At 47.6% G+C, this 20,097-nt stretch overlaps 1 protein-coding gene across 1 annotated transcript in view; it reads left to right on the top strand.

The window, feature by feature from the left end:
- The first annotated feature begins 10,614 nt into the window (after positions 1-10,614).
- The window catches only part of LOC135827167 (serine-rich adhesin for platelets-like), a 32,343-nt gene continuing 22,860 nt past the window's right edge, over positions 10,615-20,097 (top strand). Inside the window, exons 1-2 of the mRNA XM_065339693.1 lie at positions 10,615-11,336; positions 20,056-20,097. The exon at positions 20,056-20,097 is cut by the window's right edge and continues 168 nt beyond it. Coding sequence (XP_065195765.1) covers positions 11,275-11,336; positions 20,056-20,097 — 104 coding nt within the window. The 5' untranslated portion in view covers positions 10,615-11,274. The remainder of the gene's footprint in view (positions 11,337-20,055) is intronic.

Genomic DNA, 20,097 nt, shown 5'->3' with positions numbered 1-20,097 from the left:
AGAAAAGTCAATGCATATCACCAAGAGTAGATAAACAAGAGTGTGCAACTCCGGATGGATTGGCCCGGCACGGCGGAATTTTTTGTTGACGTAATCTTTTCGACGACGCACGCGCTGCGAGCGTTTTGGAGAGTTTTCCCTCGTGCACTTGGCTGGGCTTTACACTACAAGGTCGGTGCCCAGCACGTGCTCTCACACTGCTCTGCGGCAAAGCCGCGTTTCTCTGAAAAAAGGTGACGTAAACAAAAAATTCCGCCGTGGGCGCGGGGTATCTGCAGATTGTGCAGGAGAGATCCGGAGTTGCACACTCTTGTTTATCTACTCTTGATATCACCATGATCACGGCCAGGGGATCCCGGGAGTGTACTACTAGTACAGAGCTGGCAACTGAAATCCGACCCCCTGGGCGGCGCCGCGCGCCGCCCAGGTGGTCGGATTTCAGTTGCCAGCACTGTAGTACTACTACAGTGCTGGCAACTGAAATCCGACCCCCTTGCCGGCGCGGCGCCCCAGCAAGGGGTCGGATTTCAGTTGCCAGCACTGTACTAGATATTGTAGGCCCTGCACTGCACAGACGATACACGCGCGCATGCGTGTAAAAACAAAATGGCGTCACGATTTTAGAAAGAAGTGCTCATGTCAGCGGGTACTGTACTGTTGAACCAGGGAGTCGTATAGACGACTCCCTGGTTGAACTAACTTGAAGATTGCTGCTGATGCTGGCGTTTCCAGTTGGCTAATGGGTAGTTGTTGTTGTTGTTTATTTATTTTACATCGCATGGCAAACGGGCAGTTCTGCCCAATATTATGAAAGCGATGACAACCAGTACAAGAGTAAGAAGAGTCAGAAATGAAGAGAAAATAAAATGAAAATAAAAATACGAAAACGGAAGTAGCAATGAGGGGAGGCAGGGTCAAGACGAGCAGAAAAAATGGATCTCAAATTTACAAGTCGGGTCATCGTAGCATGATTCTATCGAGTCTCATCAGCAGGTTACGAAAGCCATTACATTTAAAGGGGCACTCCGGCTTCATTTTCGACGCCGAGTTTTCGATGCCAAGACGAAGGTAGGTGAAAGAGAAGACCCCTCGAACAAGAACGAGTCTCCAGAAGCGATCGAGTCGAGCAGGAAGACGACTTTTGAATTTCGACCGAGCGAGGGCTGATGACGTAATGAGGGATTAGCTTGCCAGTGGAAATGCATCTGCGCACATACATTTCACACACTTTTTGGCCAATTTTCACCCGAAGAAGAGGTTGTTTGCTATGTTCTCCCAACGCCGTGAGCGATCCCGCCTTCTATACCCTTCCAGATACCCTGAAGGTCCTCCAGAGGAGAATTTATCTCCATCAAAGCGTTGTTGATCCGCTAAATTGGTCTCGAGACATATTCACCCAGTGCAGTGCTGATACATGTAGAATGTTGAATCTGTGATAATTGTCGACGATGGAGAGAGAGAGGCTGATAGCCACTGTCGCAGGGAGAGTGAAGCTGCTGGAAGTAACAACGGGGAGCCCGTTTGTATCACCTGAACAACCAGACTTCAAAGCAGCTTGACCAAATCGGAGGGTGCCTCGTTGCTTATCGTGAATATTACACCGACATGAATTACTACAAGTATACTGGTGAGTTTTTATCTTGTTTTGTTCGTATGCTAGTACCCTGGACTGGAGTTCTCGTTAGCAAATTCCTATTCCCTGGCGTTTTCTAAACATTCCGTGTAGGACTGAATACGTGATCAAGTATTCCGATTTGGGTAGATGTGGAATTTGGACATGTATTTTATAAAAAAAATCCTAATAGAGCGTTTGTAGAGAAATGGTTGCCCAAATACAACAAAATTTATTCTGCAGTTCTACAACTAACTTGTACTGAAATCCAGTCAAAGTAAAAATGATTCTTCATGACTGTTGGGGTCAATGAAATCTGATCCAGGCATAACGAATGTTGACGCCTGCCACCCCGGGAACGAATGCCCATTTGGCGGGGGATACCAAAGTACTCGAAAGTAGTGCGTGTTTCAATGTGGCATGGAAGTTTTATATGATCTCTGGTCAATGCAACATACGATAGCCATCATGAATTGCAGGCCTCGAACGCAACTCCGACCAGAATTGGCAGTTCCCTAAGCTAGATGCTTTATAATTCCATGGCCCCAGCTGTAGTTATATAGAGGGTTTTTTGCACATTATTCTTATACTCGATAGGTTTATACTGATGGCCACAAACAACGGCAGTTCAAACTTCACTGATGTGTTCATGAGCTGAGAGATTTCTCTCCACTATTTCTGTTGTGCACACAGGTCTGTCCAATATGCATTGACCGTATTGGGTATGGTACCTGCTCTGAGAAGGGAATCGCTGGAGCCACAGTCCAACTATGCAGGCTTTCAAGAAACAGAGAGGAGCCATCTTTGCAAGCTGATACCTGATGTGTACCGACAGAATTCTCACGAGATACCTTACAGACTACGCCTGGTGTATACTTCATAGTATTCCTTCGACTACTGTCTAGAATCAAGTCGACTGAAACAAGTTCAAACAACTCTGGCTTCAAACGAGCCGTCAATTAGACAAACAAAACAGTCTCTCATATACTAGAGCACTCTGACAACTCACGACCTATTCCTAACGATTGCCACCGCTTATAAATATGTAGAGTACTGATTGGAATATGCTCACAATCTCAACTATTCAGTGCTATAATTATTTGAACTATGTGTTCCTTCCATAAATGTTGCATCCACATATAATCCACAGTGCTGCAAAGTTTCAGAGTTCTGAGGGTATCAAACAAAATTATTTCAAATACAGTGAAATTGTTCGTGGACATTATAGCGTAACTTGTAGTTCCCTGGTCCTTTTCTTTGCTATAAATTAATCCTTTGCTCTCTAGCCGCCGGCGAGTCCAACAGTAAAATTGTTAGTTCATATTTATGTGGGTATGTGTGTGTGTGGGGGGATTGAACATATTTCTATATAAGGGACCTGCAACTGTAATACCACAGTACAGTAGATAGCAAATATGTAGAAAACAGAAATGCATGTTCCCATCATTGTACATGGACGGGCGCAGCAGGCCGAAGCTATCAGCCAGAACAGGATTTACAATCGCCTAGAGATACTTGAGCTATTCCAGTATTCTCCGTGAGCTGTCCCATTCCACAATGGTTCATGGCTTCATGCCACCATTATTTCTGGTAGTATCCATGTGCATAATTCCAAGACCATCTCGGATTCTTCAGCAATTTGTGCCACGGCAAAAGACAGAGCTCGACTCGGTCACTGGGGCTGTCAAACTTCGCATCACAAATGATCTTCAATTTCTCATCTGTTTCAAGTATATGTACTGCCATGACTTGACCATGCTTCATCCACAGCTGGGCGAAGATTGTGGCGTTGAATTCCATAGCGCACCTTCTTGCTGCCATGCAGGAGTATGTTGAGAGAAGTGAACACATTTTTACTAAAAAAAAACAGCCACTGAAGAGGATAGCATTAGCAATAGCCTTGGGTGAATTTCCTGCGGGTACACGTTGTTGGTAGGTCTACTGGTCGGTCTCCATATCGTCAAGTTCAGAAATCACCTGTACTACACATCTTGTAGAAGGGATCCTGATCGAAAAATTTTCTGATCATAAAATTCACTAAACTGAGGGCGAGACAAATAGTCAGTACTCCCCGAGTCCGTCTAGCTGCTTTGATCAAGTGATGCTAACAAGCTCCCCGTTGTTACTTCCAGCAGCTTCACTTTCCCTGCGACAGCGGCTATCAACCTTTCTGTCCATCGTCGACAATTATCACAGATTCAACATTCTACATTTGTCAGCACTGCACTGGGTGAATATGTCTCGAGACCAATTTAGCGGATCAACAACGCTTTGCTGGAGATAAATTCTCCTCTGGAGGACCTTCAGGGTACCTGGAAGGGTATAGAAGACGGGATCGCTCACGACGTTGAGAGAACATAGAAAACAACCTCCTCTTCGATTGAAAATTGGCCAAAAAGTATGTGAAATGTATGTGCGCAGATGCATTTCCACTGGCAAGCTAATCCCTCATTACGTCATCAGCGCTCGCTCGGCCGAAATTCAAAAGTCGTCTTCCTGCTCGACTCGATCGCTTCTGGAGACTCGTTCTTGTTCGAGGGGTCTTCTCTTTCACCAACCTTCGTCTTGGCATCGAAAACTCGGCGTCGAAAATGAAGCCGGAGTGCCCCTTTAACCGAAGTAGAATACGCGTAGCATGCGTTTGAATTCACGGACAGAGGCTATGGACTTCATGCAGTCGGGCAGGCCATTCCAGAGTCGGCAGCTGGCTAGAAGCGGTCGGCATGCGCCAGAAGCACTGTGGGCCAGGGGGAGGGGAAGGTTGCGTCCCAATTGACCTCGAGTGGTCATGCCTGTCGGCGGGCCTTGCAATACAATTCGGGACGACAACAGCTCACTGACGATTCCAGAACGGATTCTAAATGTCAGGAGTCGGAGCTTGCATTCCCCTCGTTCCAGCACTGGGCAGACACCCAGCCTGGTGTACAGGGGAAGAGTGTGGGCCAATGGGTGCTCATCGGCCACGCAACGGATGCAACGTTTATCCAGTTTGGCTACTGTGTTCCGCTGCTCAGCGGACAGTCCTGGGAGAAACGCATTCGACGCATATAGAATATCCGGTATGACAAGGGCAGAGTAATACAGCATCGCCTGCCGCACTGTTAGGCAGTGCCGGATCTGGCGGAGGATCCGCAGCTTCATAGCCGTGCGTCGGACGATAGAGGTGACTTGCGGTGACCAGCGAAGATTTTCGTCCAGAGTGACTCCGAGGTAGCGAGCCGTACTGGTCTGGGCAAGAGGCGTGCCAGTGCAAGTAATGTGGAGGTCGAGGTGTGCCTGCCGTCCAGCTTTGATTGCAAGCACTTGCGTCTTTCCGGTGTTGAGGATAAGCCCTTTGGCATCGAGTAGCCTGGCGACAGCCGACACTGCTGCGGAAAGGGTGATGTTGATGGCGTGAGCGCTAGCGTGGCTCAGGTACAGCATGATGTCGTCCGCGAACATTAGTGTACGCACCGGGTCAGCTACTGATGCGACACATCTCGTGTAGATCGCGAATAATATCGGACCAAGCACGCTTCCCTGGGGGACACCGCACGTGCAAGCTGTTTCCTCTGAGCGTGTACCGTTGGCAGTGACCACACACTGGCGTCGTGCGCTGAGGTAGTCCGCAAACCAGTCCAGTGCCGTAGAGGAGACACCAAGTTCGAAGAGATCCTGGAGCAAGGTCTGATGTTGGACCTTGTCGAAAGCTTTGCTCATATCAATGAGCACCACGCCGGTATGCAGGTGCTGGTCTGCGGCTTCGTAAAATTGATCCACAGCCAACAAGACTGCGTCCTCTGTGGAGTGGTGGGCTCGGTAAGCGAATTGCTCGGCGGGAAGGAGGTCATGTTCGGTTAGGAGCACACAGAGCCTTTTATGCACAATCCTTTCCAGGATCTTTCAAACAACCGGGAGCAAAGATATAGGGCGGTAGTTCTTAGCAGTTTCGGGGTCTCCTGCCTTGAAAATGGGGCGAATATGGGCCAATTTCAGCATCATCGGAACCTTTCCCATGGCCAGTGACGCGTTCATCAAGATAGTCAGTGACGGGGCCAGGACCCGAGCGCAGTGTCGCAACACATAGCAGGGAATTCCGTCGCTACCCAAATGGCTGAGCCTCTGTCCGGGATGGTCTCGCCCTGCGATGTGGCTGGGGTATTACGATCAAGTACTAGATTAGAGAGTTTTAGCAACTCGTGAACGAGTGGACCTCTCGACTCGAGTCTCTACGAGTCGGTGGCAGGGAGCCCTACATTGACTGAGGCTACATACATTGGTATGCGTAGGGCCGCCTGGTCGGTGGTCGACTCGGGTGCCTGGGTTCGAGTCTCGTTGTGTGCTGCAATCGGGGTTCGTTTCGCACGAATCAAGCCAAGGGCAGTTGATTCGTTATGCAACAACGAGACTCGAACCCAGGCACCCGAGTCGACCACCGACCAGGCGGCCCTACGCATACCAATGTATGTAGGGCTCCCTGCCACTGACTCGTACTCGTAGAGAGGTCCACTCGTTCACGAGTTGCTAAAACGCTCTATTGTCGTATTGACGGCCTCCCACCAACTAATACTTGTGTGTGTGGTAGAGACATGTCTGTCGACCATGCATTGACATGCCCTACAGGGGGTTATCCAAGTCTGCGACACAATGAGCTTCGTGATGTGCTGGTGGAGGTGATGACTTCTTCTGCCATCCCGGATGTTCAAACAGAGCTACCGCTTTTGCCATTGGATGGTGAACAACTTCACGGCGCCACCGCTACTCGTGCTGCAGAAGCTCGCTTGGATATCCGTGCAAGGGGCTTTTGATCGCCACAGCAATATGCATTCTTTGATGTGAGGGTTAGTTACTTACTCACCCCTCGGCGTCTTTGTTGTCGCGACAGGAAGTCCTTGCACAGATTTCCCGAAATGAACATAAGAAGAAGCGGGCCTATCTTCAGCGTGTTGTCGATGTCGAGAGGGGGTCATTCACTCCGCTCGTATTTTCGACAAACGGCATATGCGGCGCGGAGTGCTCTCGTTCAGTTTCCAGCACTGTACATCTAAATACTGTACTGGGCAAAGATAGCAATCTTAGATGGAAATTCAGATTCCTAGAACAATACGACTGACTACTGATGATCAGGTGCATGAACATTTTAAAATTATTTCCCAAGACAAAGGCGACTCAGAGTGGCAATGGTTCTAATTACTTGGGGGTAATACTTCTCTTTCTCTCTCTCTCTCTCTCTCTCTCTCTCTCTCTCTCTCTCTCTCTCTCTCTCTCTCTCTCTCTCTCTCTCTCTCTCTCTCTCTCTCTCTCTCTCTCTCTCTCTCTCTCTCTCTCTCTCTCTCTCTCTCTCTCTCTCTCTCTCTCTCTCTCTCTCTCTCTCTCTCTCTCTCTCTCTCTCTCTCTCTCTCTCTCTCTCTCTCTCTCTCTCTCTCTCTCTCTCTCTCTCTCTCTCTCTCTCTCTCTCTCTCTCTCTCTCTCTCTCTCTCTCTCTCTCTCTCTCTCTCTCTCTCTCTCTCTCTCTCTCTCTCTCTCTCTCGCTAATAAGGTGCCCTGCAAGACGGCTTGGCCTGGCCTTAGGCCTGTGGAATTGCCCTATCAAACATTTGAGTCAAAGACTCACGCTGCTATCTAGTGTTCACGAGCTGTTTGTCGCGCTGGAAACGGAGCGTCTCTGTAAGTTTGTATCCCTGGTGATGTTTGTGCCTGAACAGCACTGTATAGTATACACGTATTAGTGGTGCTATTCAGGCACAATCTTCCTCCGCCTACTCAAGCTCAACTGATGAGGGGTGAATTGCCCGAAACACTGTGTATTGAGCAGGGAGTTGTGCTTTCTTGCAGGTTTGCCGAGTGGACGGTTCGATGGACTTCTAGTGTGCTCTGGATGGCAGTCGTGAGTCAGTCAAGTGAGAATTCAAGTCGGCAGGAAAACCGCGAGCTCCCATGTAGGGAGCAACACACTCTTCCCCTACTATCGCCGAAGTCGCACCAACCTCTTCTTCAAATTCGAACTCGGATGGTGAGCCAATATAGTTATGATGAAGTTTTGTGCCATTTTGTCGCACTCGCTGACTCTATAAGATCTGGTTACGTTGGTGGACAGTTCGTCACAACTCGTAACATTTTGTCCTGTTCCTTTCTTCATCATAACCTCTTCTTCAAATAAATAATACTTTAAAAAGAGTACAATCACAATGTCTAATGGTGTTTCTTGACAAGATATACATCATGTACATGATTGTACAGTTCACTGTTAATGTTGTGCTGTCTGCATAATACCCAGCCGAGTGGCAATGGCGAGCTAACTTACTTCATGCTGTATCCTTCCAGTTGCTGTTTCCTGTCGGTAATCGACCGAGGATGCACTCGTACATGCACTGTTACACGTACATTGTACAACAAAGTTTTTTCCCCGCTATTTTAATGGTCCGTGGATGCGTGAGCAGCATGCAGAGAGACTCTGCTCTGGCTATACTAGGGATCGGAAGAGTGTCACAGCGGTGACATTTGATTTTGCGCATAGTCATCATATATGGTGCTAAAATATTATTATACATGGTGCCAGCGGCTCCCAGCCGGCAAATATTCGGTGTCATGACACGCCCTTGCTGACTAGGCCTATGCGCGGTGTGCGCACTATCCCTCCCTAACTCCACCATCACCAGCAATGATTATGTGTAGCGCGTGTGCTGAGAGAGCTAGACTAGAGCCGTAGAGGGAAAGTTTAGTGCTGGTCACCATGGTCACTGTGCTGCAGATCATACCATACCAGCCACTGAGAGTGAAATCTACACTTCACTACGTATCAGTAGTACAGTGCAGTACGTTCAAGTTAGTTAGTTGGTAGAGACACGTGACCATCTGTGGGTGAAAGAAACCATGAAACTCTGAGTCACACCAAAAAAAAGCTCTAGTTTTCCGTTGTGATGAAGAAGGAGGGAGGGAGAGAGAGAGAGAGAGGGGGGGGGGGGGGGGGAGGAATCACCACTGAGGCACAGCTGAACTGGTCACATGGACTTGTAACTACTTGTTGTTAGTACATGTAATACCATTGTAACTACATGTAACTGTTACTCACTCACTACACCTGTCACGTGACTGTAGTGGGCTTCTACTAGTACTGCAGTCCGTAGTACAGGAGAGGCCGTAAATCATGGTATGGTGGGTATCAGGGAGTCGTAAAATGCCGATATTTTACGACTCCCTGGTGGGTATGGTTCGGGTGGGGTGGATATAACCAGGGTATTGTACTACTCCCTGGACATAACCGTTCTCAGTAGCAGGTCATGGTAGATGCTAGAGATAAACAGCGGGGACCGCGCTCTTCCCCCGGCATCATGGACACCAGGACAGACCCACGCACCTGCTCAGCGCAGTCAGTAGCATGCAGATCTATATCTACGACGTCTAAGATCTGCCTCCAACTGACTCCATATCCATGCATGCCATTGTGGAGTAGCAGCATGCAGTGAGGCTTTGTATCAAATTTTGTATTGTATTTATCTAATTAAGGATTCCCCAAGGGCTGTTCGCCTGTCGAGGGGTTTCCTATTTTCGCCTGAGTGATGAGATACGTGGGAAGGGAAAATTGGTAAGAGAGGCAGGAAGAAAAAGAAGAGAAAAGCAGAAGAAAAGTTGAGTTGTCTCGGATGGAGAGCCAAGGGTAAATTTATAGTAAAGAAAAAAAGGACCAAGAAACTACAAGTTACGCTATAATGTCCACTAACACCACCAGTTACTAAACAATCAGCTCATGCGATAACATTGCACGACACAAAAACTGAGTTATCTGCACCAGCCAAAACCCATGATAAACATACAATTGACTGTAAGAACAGTCAGTACTCAATAACGTTACATCCAAGCCTGATGCATCATACTATCAAGAGTACATAACCCGTACTCTTGATCCTATTCATACTCATACTCATAGGCGCGCGGCCGCGAAATGAAAACTGCCACTCAGTATGAGTATGAGTGCATGTCACGTGACATTACCCTGGTGTTCTACCCTTACCATGCTTACGGGGTGTGTCACTGATTATGCTTTATAGGGTAATAAGCCGATTAGCCCCCTCCCCTGTATGTTACTCTTGCCTATATCATAGTGGACTGTACTCGTACTCCTGCCGTCCTGGTCACGCAGAGTCGTATACTGAATTTAAGGCCGTGCTCACGTGTGTTCCTTCTCCTTTCTACATTTGATATTGCCTTTGCTTTGGCTCTCAGCATCAGACTCAGAGTCTCACTCTAGTCGTAGGCCAGTTTGTGACAATCCTCGTCCTGTGCAGCACACTATGAGAGAGTTATAACATTTCCAGACGCTTACTAAATCTGAGCAGCACCGTCCCATACTACTAGACTACTAGTGGATACAGAATGGAGGGCAGTGGGTAGTACAGTATTATGATTATTTTTATAGGTGATAAGGTATGGGTGGGAGCAGTGGCCAGGTGTCGCTCAATTTAAAAATAATAGTCTTATAGAAGTTATACTAAATAGTAACAGACTCAGTGTGCATTGTATGGACAGGTACCTACACTCATCGTGATAAGTTATGGTGTTGGTGGATTGGTGGCTAGGGAGGTGCTGCATGCGGGTCGATACAGGTCAGTGGGTCACTGACTTGACTGGGATACTACAATAGTAGGTAGACTAGAGCCAAGGTAGGAGTGTAGATTACCATGATTACTAGTAGCAGTGAGGTGTCGGCGTGCGTTGAAGAACGGTACAATGTAGAAGTGCATGGCAAGCGTGAGTTACCGTGAAGTCCTACGAATACGAGATCATGATGCCTAGCATGTAGCCTCTCTTTGTTGTCTACTCCCGTCAGTCGTGATATGAGTTACAGTTGAGCCGGGACCCTGTGTGGTCGCAGAGCACAGAGCACAGGCGGCATCAAGATCAACCCTCAACGACATCGATTCGCGCACACTTGTCGTTGGAGCATTCCACCTCAGTTTGACAGCAGGAAAAATGTGCGGCAGAAGAGAAGATCTGTGCTGCTGTGCGGGCGGGCGTAGAGCTACCGACAGTACCGTGCATGTGTCGCGTGCGAGATCGCACATGCACACAATCGTCAATGCGTAGATCGACTGGGAACCGTGGTTTTTTAGCTTCTGTGCATCCGTGTTTGCATGACACACACAGATTTGGTTAGCAAATTTCGATTTTTTCAGAGCGTAGGCCTCCCAGAATACGGGAGTTTTTGGCGCTTTGTACGGCTTTAGCAAGTGTACAACTCTCTTCAACAGAATTCAAGCCGAGCCGATGACTTTCACGTACACGGATCTGTATCCGTGACGGAGTTGCCCTTCGACAACGAAGACCAGTTTTGAAGGTTTTGCTTTGAGGCGACCGGCTCATGGATTGGGTTGTTGTCGATGCCTGCACTTATTTCCGGAAGGCTGTGTAGGCTGTAGTTCTTGCTGTAGTAGAGCTGAAGTGCTTCTTGAAGCCCCTGTTCCAACAACCGAGAAGAGCAACTGGCCATCGCCCCTGTACTTTTGGGGCTCACTGATGCGTTCGTCGTTCGGGCTTACCCAGATCTCTCTTGCTGAGTTCAGTTGAAATTTTAGAGCACTCTCTAATGCTGCTCTTCTGGTAGTCGTTGGTGCTGTGAGACGTTGGTGCTGCTTGTTGCTTGCTTGGAGCATTGCCGGGATAGGAAACCGAGCGTTTCCTCAGTCATGGTGGAAGTGGTGAAGGGAAAAGCCACGGAGAAGTACGATGTCGGAGAAATCATTGGACGGTAAGCAGTAGTAGAACATTCTTTTGTTTGCTGGCCACAAAAGTAGTGTAATCGTCGTGGTTCATCAGCCCGTGAAGTGCCCATGCTCGTGTTCAGCTACTACTAGTATTCTCCCCATGGGTCCTTCGCCTGTGTTGAATGTCGTGAGTTTTCGAGTGTTTCACCTCTGGAGTGAGAGTGTTAGTGGCATAGATTGACGTTACGGATTTGAAGTGTGGGGGTTGGGGCCTTTTAGCAGTGCGATATCGATTTGAGTCATGGTGGCCCCCCAAGCGGATTAGATCTTGTGTGTGTGTGTGTGTGTGTGTGTGTGTGTGTGTGTGCGCGTGTGTGTGTGTGTGTGTGCATCGTTGTGTGACTTCGCTACTCGTCTCTGTTGAGTTGAGGGACCACAGGCGTTTTATGATTCTCCCAGCTAGCTGGAAGTTTGTCATCCAAAGACAGAGGACACTGACGCGCAGTCGACCCCTCGAGAAGTTTTCTTTTCTCTATCGCCGGCTTGCGCCCAGCGTGAGGTGGCGAGATGCCACATCCGTTGTAGGTGACTGGGGGCACGGCATCGGCACTGCAAAGTGCCAGCCAACACTGAACAGTCATGCATCACCGTCTTTGTCGTTTATGTATTGTAAGCGCATTTTCTGATGCAGTTCACCGTCGTTGTATTCTATCATCGGCGAGCACTCACTGTTTTCAATGTCCGTCATCCACACTACTCGAAAATTCTCAAGCTCTGGGTCGTAGGAAAAATGCTGGGCATTGCCGACAGAGGATGACTGTTGTTTGACGTGGGTCTGCGAAGCAATGCGCAGGCAGTAACCTTGTTCATCGAACGCAATTAGGCTGTGACCGCCACCTTGTTCAGCCGCTTGTGATGTTGAATTTTTAGTTGACTTTGTCTCCTGTAGTGAGTTTGTCCCTCTACCCGTTTGTTTGGGAACACGAATGACTTTCCATGGCAGAATCCAGATGGATTAGGGTGTGATCGATTTTTTTCTATCACTTCAACAATTCCATCCTTGATTTTGTATGGGTTCGTTGTGTACGAAATGACTGCATGAAACTGAAAGAGGTTTCCGAAATGCTCAACGTAAGGACAAGTTAAGTGGTTTTGTGTGATTGTGCAGATGAAAGATTGTTACAGTTGCTTGTCATGGCCAGAAGTACATAATTTGTAATTTGTATAATTTCTGGAGACAGTTGTGATGTGATTGAGTGGGTGGTGCTAGCAGAGTCCTGCAGGCCTAGTGAGCTCTTTTCCATGTCCCTCTTTTCTTCTCTCTAAATCACACGACCGCACATAGGAACACTCAACAAATAATTGAGTCACTAAATTACTTAATTTTATGTCTCCTCTGGCACACACCAGTTGATTTATTTGTTGCTGATTGCTTGGTATGGCATTCATCACCTGTGGGCCTTGGATCCCTGTGCCTTGTACTGGTATGATCACCTTTGGCTTTGGTGACAGAACCTATCCCGTGAGACACAAGTTGATGCAGAGCAGTGAACTGCAGGACTTGAGGCTATCCCTAATTTGAAGTGCTTGATGTCCTTTTGGCTTGCACCAGCTCATGATTGGAGATGATTGAGATAGACACCGCTGTAGAGGTTCCCTGATGGTTGAGCGTAGGGTTTGCACTGGGCACACCAAGGCAGCGTGCGGAGTGGAATTCAGTCTCACCAGTCCTGTAGAACAAAGCAGTTCAGCAGCTGCACTGACGCTCACAGCAGGGTTTAGCTGACTGGAGAGTGAAATACATGTACAAATTGTAATTATACTTGTATGATCCCCTCCCCATGAGTACTGTCTGGAGTTACATGTACAAGTATGTGATGCATGCAGTCTAGACCTTGGAGGTAGAGGCTGTGCACACTGCACACCTGATACTGGAACACGTGTGACACATCCACCTTGAATGGTCTGTGCATTTCAGGTATTCAATTACTGCAGAATGGTGGGTGGGTGAGGTGCCTGGTTGAGGTTGATGTTGCATTGCTTGTCCTCAGATCTGGTGATCCCCTACATAGTGAGCATATCTATACATGTGTGTAGTATTTGCAGCACTGTACTATGGTGGTGTAGTAGCAGTGGCAGTGCACTGCAGCTTAGTGTGGTGTTGTGACCAGGCTGGTGCAGTACACTGCAGCTTAGTGTGGTGTTGTGACCAGGCTGGTGCAGTACACTGCAGCTTAGTGCAGTGTTGTGACCAGGCTGGTGCAGTACACTGCAGCTTAGTGTGGTGTTGTGACCAGGCTGGCGCAGTACACTGTATACTAGTGTCAGGGGCATTGGACACTGTACAGTCACTACAGTATTGACCGTACCACTTTATGCCCCAGGTACCCCATGAATCAATAAAATACACTGATCTGGGATGTAAATTTCCAAAATTTTCGGCTCAGCCACCACTCCCCCAAGAGTAAAACTGTACTTCAGATGGCTGACTGTACCACACTAAAATACCTTCCGACGCCCCTGAGTGTGGTGTTGTGACCAAGCTGGTGCAGTATAGTATTGTAACAGTGTGCATTGTATGGACAGGCAGGCACCTACACTCATTGTGATCGATCCACCAGCACCCAGTCTAGTCCCATGAGTTCTATTATGAGTGCTGCTTTACATAGGGCATGGGGAAATCAGCAGAATGCTGCAATAGCATTATTGTTTCCTGCAGGTTAAAAACGTGCTAAACTGGCAGAGTATGTGAATGCTTTGACTAACTGAGTAGCTAAGTGTTCCACCGATAGGCTAAATAGGACGTCTAGGTTACGCCCTTGGGGTGGTGATGCCATGGGAATTTCACCTTTACCATCCCAGTTACACCCGGGACAGGCTACCTGTAGTGCTGGCAGTTTGGAGCAATGATCATGGTAGTGGTTGGAGGGCCATACTCCCCTGTGTGCTGGTTGGAGGGCCATACTCCCCTGTGTGCTGGTTGGAGGGCCATACTCCCCTGTGTGCTGGTTGGAGGGCCATACTCCCCTGTGTGCTGGTTGGAGGGCCATACTCCCCTGTGTGCTGGCTGGAGGGCCATACTCCCCTGTGTGCTGGTTGGAGGGTGTAGCAGCATTGGTAGTAGTGTACTTTGCAAGTGAATCACCAGCGATTCTATTAGCCAAAGACACGTGTGTGGCCTGGCTACTGTCACAGTGTCGCCAGTAAGAATAGATAATATGCAGGCTTGACCCAGTAAGGATACGGTAGATGCAGGCTTTCACATAGTATCCTGTGCTTGTCTCCTGTGGTCTACACGTACATATTATGGCAGATACCCTCTGTGTGCACATGTGTATGTGTGTATGTGTATGAGTATGGCTCCCTGTCACAGGGGAGTGACGTGGCCCTATGGCCCAGAATGGGGCAGTCATGCTACTAGTATGTGGTAGTAGTGTGTTTGTGTGCATGTGCATGCATGTGTGTTGGCTTGAGCTGAGCACTCCAGCACAGCACTGCACTGGCAGATTAGCTGCTGTTGTCATTGTTTGTCGGTGCTGTCTTGAAATCACCATGTTTGAGGTACAGTCGAGTAACGATCTTTGCCAGCAGCCATTGTACCAGACCTGTAGCTTGACAGCAGGGTTGTGGCCCCTGATAACCTGTGCTCATTGGTCCATGGCACCTGCCCGGCACCCTTTGTTCTTGTCCTTACTCTTCACCATAGTGTCTCTTCAAGTAGGCTATTATGCCCCTCTCAGCCGCCCACTTGTCTTCTGGGATTTCCAGCAGCTTTAGGGACAGCCCCTGTTGTGATGCTATGCTGGCCTGCTGTGGTAGTAGTACTACAAAGCCTGAGTGAAGAGTGAGGTTTATTCAAATTTAGAATTATTTGGGTGGTAGGAGCTAGGTGGTGTTTTGTAAAGAATGTAATCATAGCAAGCTGTTGAGTGCTGTAGAGGACTGAAGTAGCCTGCACACCAGTAGTACTAGTAGTCTCCAGGGCTGTGTTCTGCTGATGCCTGTGCTGTGTGCTGTGGACTGCTGTGCCATTTGTACTGCACGACTATGTAAGGCCTTCAGGGTGCGGAGTGGAAATCAGTTGTAAAGACAGTGCAATCATACTTACTACTAGTTCATGTACCGTGAGACACAGACTGACTTCTGGTGTGTGCATGCCAGTGGAACATGATTCAGCTGATGGCTTTGTGCTGCTGCTGGTGGTGCTGCTGGTGGTGGTGCTGCTGCTGGTGGTGGTGCTGCTGCTGGTGGTACTGCTGGTGGTGCTGCTGGTGGTGCTGCTGCTGGTGCTGCTGGTGGTGGTGGTGGTGGTGCTGCTGGTGGTGCTGCTGGTGGTGGTGGTGGTGGTGGTGCTGCTGCTGCTGGTGGTGGTGGTGGTGGCGGTACTGCTGCTGCTGCTAGTGCTAGTGCTAGTGCTAGTGCTTGTGGTGCTGTTGCTGCTGCTACTACTCCTACTGCCACTGCTGCTACTGCCACTGCTGCTACTGCCACTGCTCCTACTGCCACTGCTCCTACTGCCACTGCTGGTTGTGCTGGTGCTGCATGCACTGTCTGTCAGTATCCAGTGAACAGTGCATGTAATCATTTGGAGGAATGTGGTGTTGTTACTGCTGCTGTTGCTGCTGCTGCACTTGGCTATAAGTGGTGCTGCAGCATTGCATTCTCTAGTTTGGTGTTGATAGTACCAGTGTGCAATGCAGTGCTGGTGAAGCTCACTAATCACTGACTACTTAATTGACCAAGTTAGTCTGTTGTCCTGACCAGATGATGTCAGTGCCTGGATGCCTGGAATCACTTGTGACAGTGCTGATTGTGGGTGAATGGAGGAGACACAAAGTGCTTGTACAGTAGTGCACTGACCTTCACATCACTTCCAGCCAATTAACTGTTGTCCCAGCTAGTACTGTGTGATATAATTATTATGTGCACTGGGAGCAGTGCACTAGTGGCATGTGGCATCAATACCCTAAGGCTAAGTATACAAGTATCTGTGTCAGTATTAGCATGTAATGCCTGATGGCTTCACCTGTCAACACTCATGGTGATATTATGATGATATTAGTAGTCTTGTAAAGATGGTTACATTGTACTTTTGCTAGTGGTAGTGAGGAACAACCTGTGTGGCGTATGCAGCTCAGTGTATACATGTATATGTGTGGACTGTTGGATGTGTAGTCCTGGAATGCACAGTAGTAGTACTAGTAGTAGTACTAGTAGTAGTGCTAAGTACTTGTCCTCCTTGTCAGTACCACCACCACCACCGCTATACCTACCTACCTGTCCCCGGGGAAAATTGCGATTCCGCGGCCGCGTTTTTTTCCGCGTTTTTTGCGATTTTTTAAAAGACCGCGTTTTCCGCGATTTTCCCGCGTTTTTTGAACTTTTTGTTGCACTACACGTACACACAGTGCACTTTTCGGTCAGCAACGTCTCATCGTGGCGGCTTTTTACTCAAATAATGGGTGCTTTATACACCAGAGACTTGTAACTGATTGATTTCACTACATACTCACTGAAAATTGCCGCATTCACCGCATATTTACCGCATATTTACCGCAAATTCACCGCAAATTATGCCATATTATGCCGCGTTTTTCCCCGCGTTTTTTGCGATTTTTTTCCGCAATTTTCCCCGGGGACAGACCTACATAATTGTACATGTACACTGTGCACTACAGCATACTGTAAAAGCAGAAATTTTCGGTGGGGTTTTATTTTCGGTAACTTCGGTGCCGAAATTTTTACCGAAAATAAAACTCACCGATAATGTCGGTATAGTATTAGTACACTTATCTGGAACGCGGGTTTACCGAAAATTTCCCTCCGCCGAACTGCCGATTTTGGGGAATACCGAAAATATTACACCACCGAAAATTTCTGCTTTTACAGTAATAGAATACAGTACATCACTCTGGCATTGGGGCATTTAATACATCATGACAGTACAACAGCACTGCCGCATTACAGTATAACATTACCAGTGTATGCAGTGGCATTGGTACATGACATCATCACAGGTATGCTACAGCATTGGCACATTACAGTATAACGTTACCAGTGTGTGCAGTGGCATTGGTACATGACATCATTACAGGTACGCTACAGCATTGGCACATTACAGTATAACGTTACCAGTGTATGCAGTGGCATTGGTACATGGCATCATTACAGGTACGCTACAGCATTGGCATATTACAGTATAACATTACCAGTGTATGCAGTGGCATTGGTACATGACATCATTACAGGTACGCTACAGCATTGGCATATTACAGTATAACGTTACCAGTGTATGCAGTGGCATTGGTACATGACATCATTACAGGTACGCTACAGCATTGGCACATTACAGTATAACGTTACCAGTGTATGCAGTGGCATTGGTACATGACATCATTACAGGTACGCTACAGCATTGGCATATTACAGTATAACATTACCAGTGTATGCAGTGGCGCATTGCAGCATTACATAATTACATTACCAGTGGCAGTGTGGCATTCTACAATAGGGAGGTTTCGCTCTACGGAATTACGTATGAAAATAACGTATGAACTGCACGGAATTTTCATGCGTAAAAATCAGAGCTGTTGGGTTTCGCTCTACGTGATTTCTCCACGACTGCTCAACATGCGTTGTTGCTTTGGAGATGCGTTGGCTGTAGGGCTGAAACGATATGATCGATTAACCGTTTGCTAATCGCTAAGGAAATTATCGATTATCGTTAGCTGTCACTAACGATATAACGATACTACCAAGAGTACTGGAAAGTGGCTATGGCGAACTGTTACTGTTGTTTGTTGTCGGGAAGAAAGTCACAATGTGTCCCAAGGTTGTATTTTCTGTCTTTGGGCAGGACAAGGTCTGAGTTCATTTTTGTTACGCGAGCTAGCTGCAGAAGAAATGTCGGCAAAAGTTTCTAGAACAAAACGGTCGCCAGTATGGGCATATTTCGTAGAGGTGGGTGGATCAGTAAAGTGTAATTTGTGCAGTCAAACGCCCGTGCGAACAAGTAGCACAACGAACTTGTTCTCGCACTTGAAGACGCATCATAAGGAGCAGCATGCTCTTATTGCTGGAGGTAAAACACCAGAGGTGTCAGCAACTACCTCTTGCGGAACGAAGTCTGTCGCGTTGTTGCATTCACTCACTCACTCTCAATCTTCTTTCTCCACTTTAGGTGCTGCCGCTGGGCCTTGATAGTAGCTTGAACAGTAATAGGACATGTTAGCTGTGTTATGCCACCACTCATAATAATTAATTCATTTTGGTGGCTATACCATTACTATACTCACCTTACGCAGCCAAATGCCGGCTTGAAATATCGTTATATCGTTATATCGATTGTTAAGCTAGAAGTGTTATCTTTAAGCTGTTTTTGCGTATCGTTTCAGCCCTAGTTGGCTGCATGCGCCCACCGTATGCACCATGAACCGAAACCGCGTTTTCCATTATATTTTGCACGTGGTGTACGGTGTGTGTACCTTGTGTTTCGCGCGGCTTGAATGTTGCCATGGACAAATGCGGAAAATGCGAAAAAATATTTCAAAAAGTCCTACGGAGGACCCAACGTAGGAAAGAGCTTTCCTACGGAAATCCGTAGAGAGATTTACGTATGAAAGTTGCCCTCGCTCCCCGGCGCGTACGACATACGGATTTTCATATGTAATTACGTAGAGCGAAACCTCCCTATTATCTACCTTCACTGACCAGAGTTTTTATACTCGAAACAGCTGTATGAAGGAATTCAGTACCAAGGGATGTGTCGCTGTGCTGGTGGTGTGCTGTGGCAACATGTCGAGGTCGGCTGGAGAGTTCAGTTATGGTGTAGACACTACACTGTAGTGGTCAATGGAAGAAGTGACGGTGTCATTACATCATTACAGTACTACAGCCTAACAGTGCTGGTGGCATTACGACATAACAACTGTACTACACCTGTCAACAGTACTACACCTGTCAACTGTACTACACCTGTCAACTGTACTACACCTGTCAACATGCATGATTGTACTACATTATGTCATTGTACATCAAAGACTTTTAAGTGGTGAATGTACAGCTATTATTGTTTCCTACTTGACCTGCTATGGCCATAGCCTGTAGGAGCAGGTATGCTGTGAAGGTATGCAGACTATGTGTGTACTTGTTGTTAGTGATCTACCACCTGGACAACTCAGCAGGAGGGGGGAGTTCCGTGGAGATCTGACAAAGTAGATTTACATTATGGTCAAATGAAGCTAGAGCATACCACGTGTATAGCCAATGTACAGTACTGCTCGATGAAATCCAATCGCGCCGCGCATGGCGTTGCGCAGCCCTGGACCTGCGAACACTGGGCTGCGAAATCATGCAAGGCGCAAACTTGAGTGACGTGACTGACTGGATTTAATTGAGCAGCTATGTACTACCTGCTATATGCACATTTTCAACGTTGTTTTATAGACGAAACGTCTGGAAGCGTATCGTAATTTTTCTTTCTTTCTTTGTGGATCATATGTATCACTCTTGGTCTAACAAAAAGGACTGGATTTTGACTTGGTAGTAACCAGGATAACGGGCCGCCATATGTTGTGCTCTAATAATTCCGTCCTTCCATGGCGTCTCTATGACAACGCGACTGGCATGGCTTTTCCCTCGCTCCCGGTCGTGCGGCTGCACGAAGCCCTTGTTCCCTGCTGTTGTAAAGCCGTATTCTAACACCTGCATGTTGTTGCTGCTCCTACTGCTGTTGTTGCTATTATTGCTATTCCCCCAATGCAGTGGCAAGTTCTCCACCGTCAAGCTATGCACGGAGAAAGACAC

The sequence above is a fragment of the Sycon ciliatum genome, chromosome 11, assembly GCF_964019385.1.
Source record: "Sycon ciliatum chromosome 11, ocSycCili1.1, whole genome shotgun sequence".
Classification (NCBI taxonomy): Eukaryota; Metazoa; Porifera; class Calcarea; order Leucosolenida; family Sycettidae; genus Sycon; species Sycon ciliatum.
The sequence above is the reverse complement of the archived record's forward strand: the minus strand, read 5'-3'. Positions and strand labels throughout refer to the sequence as shown.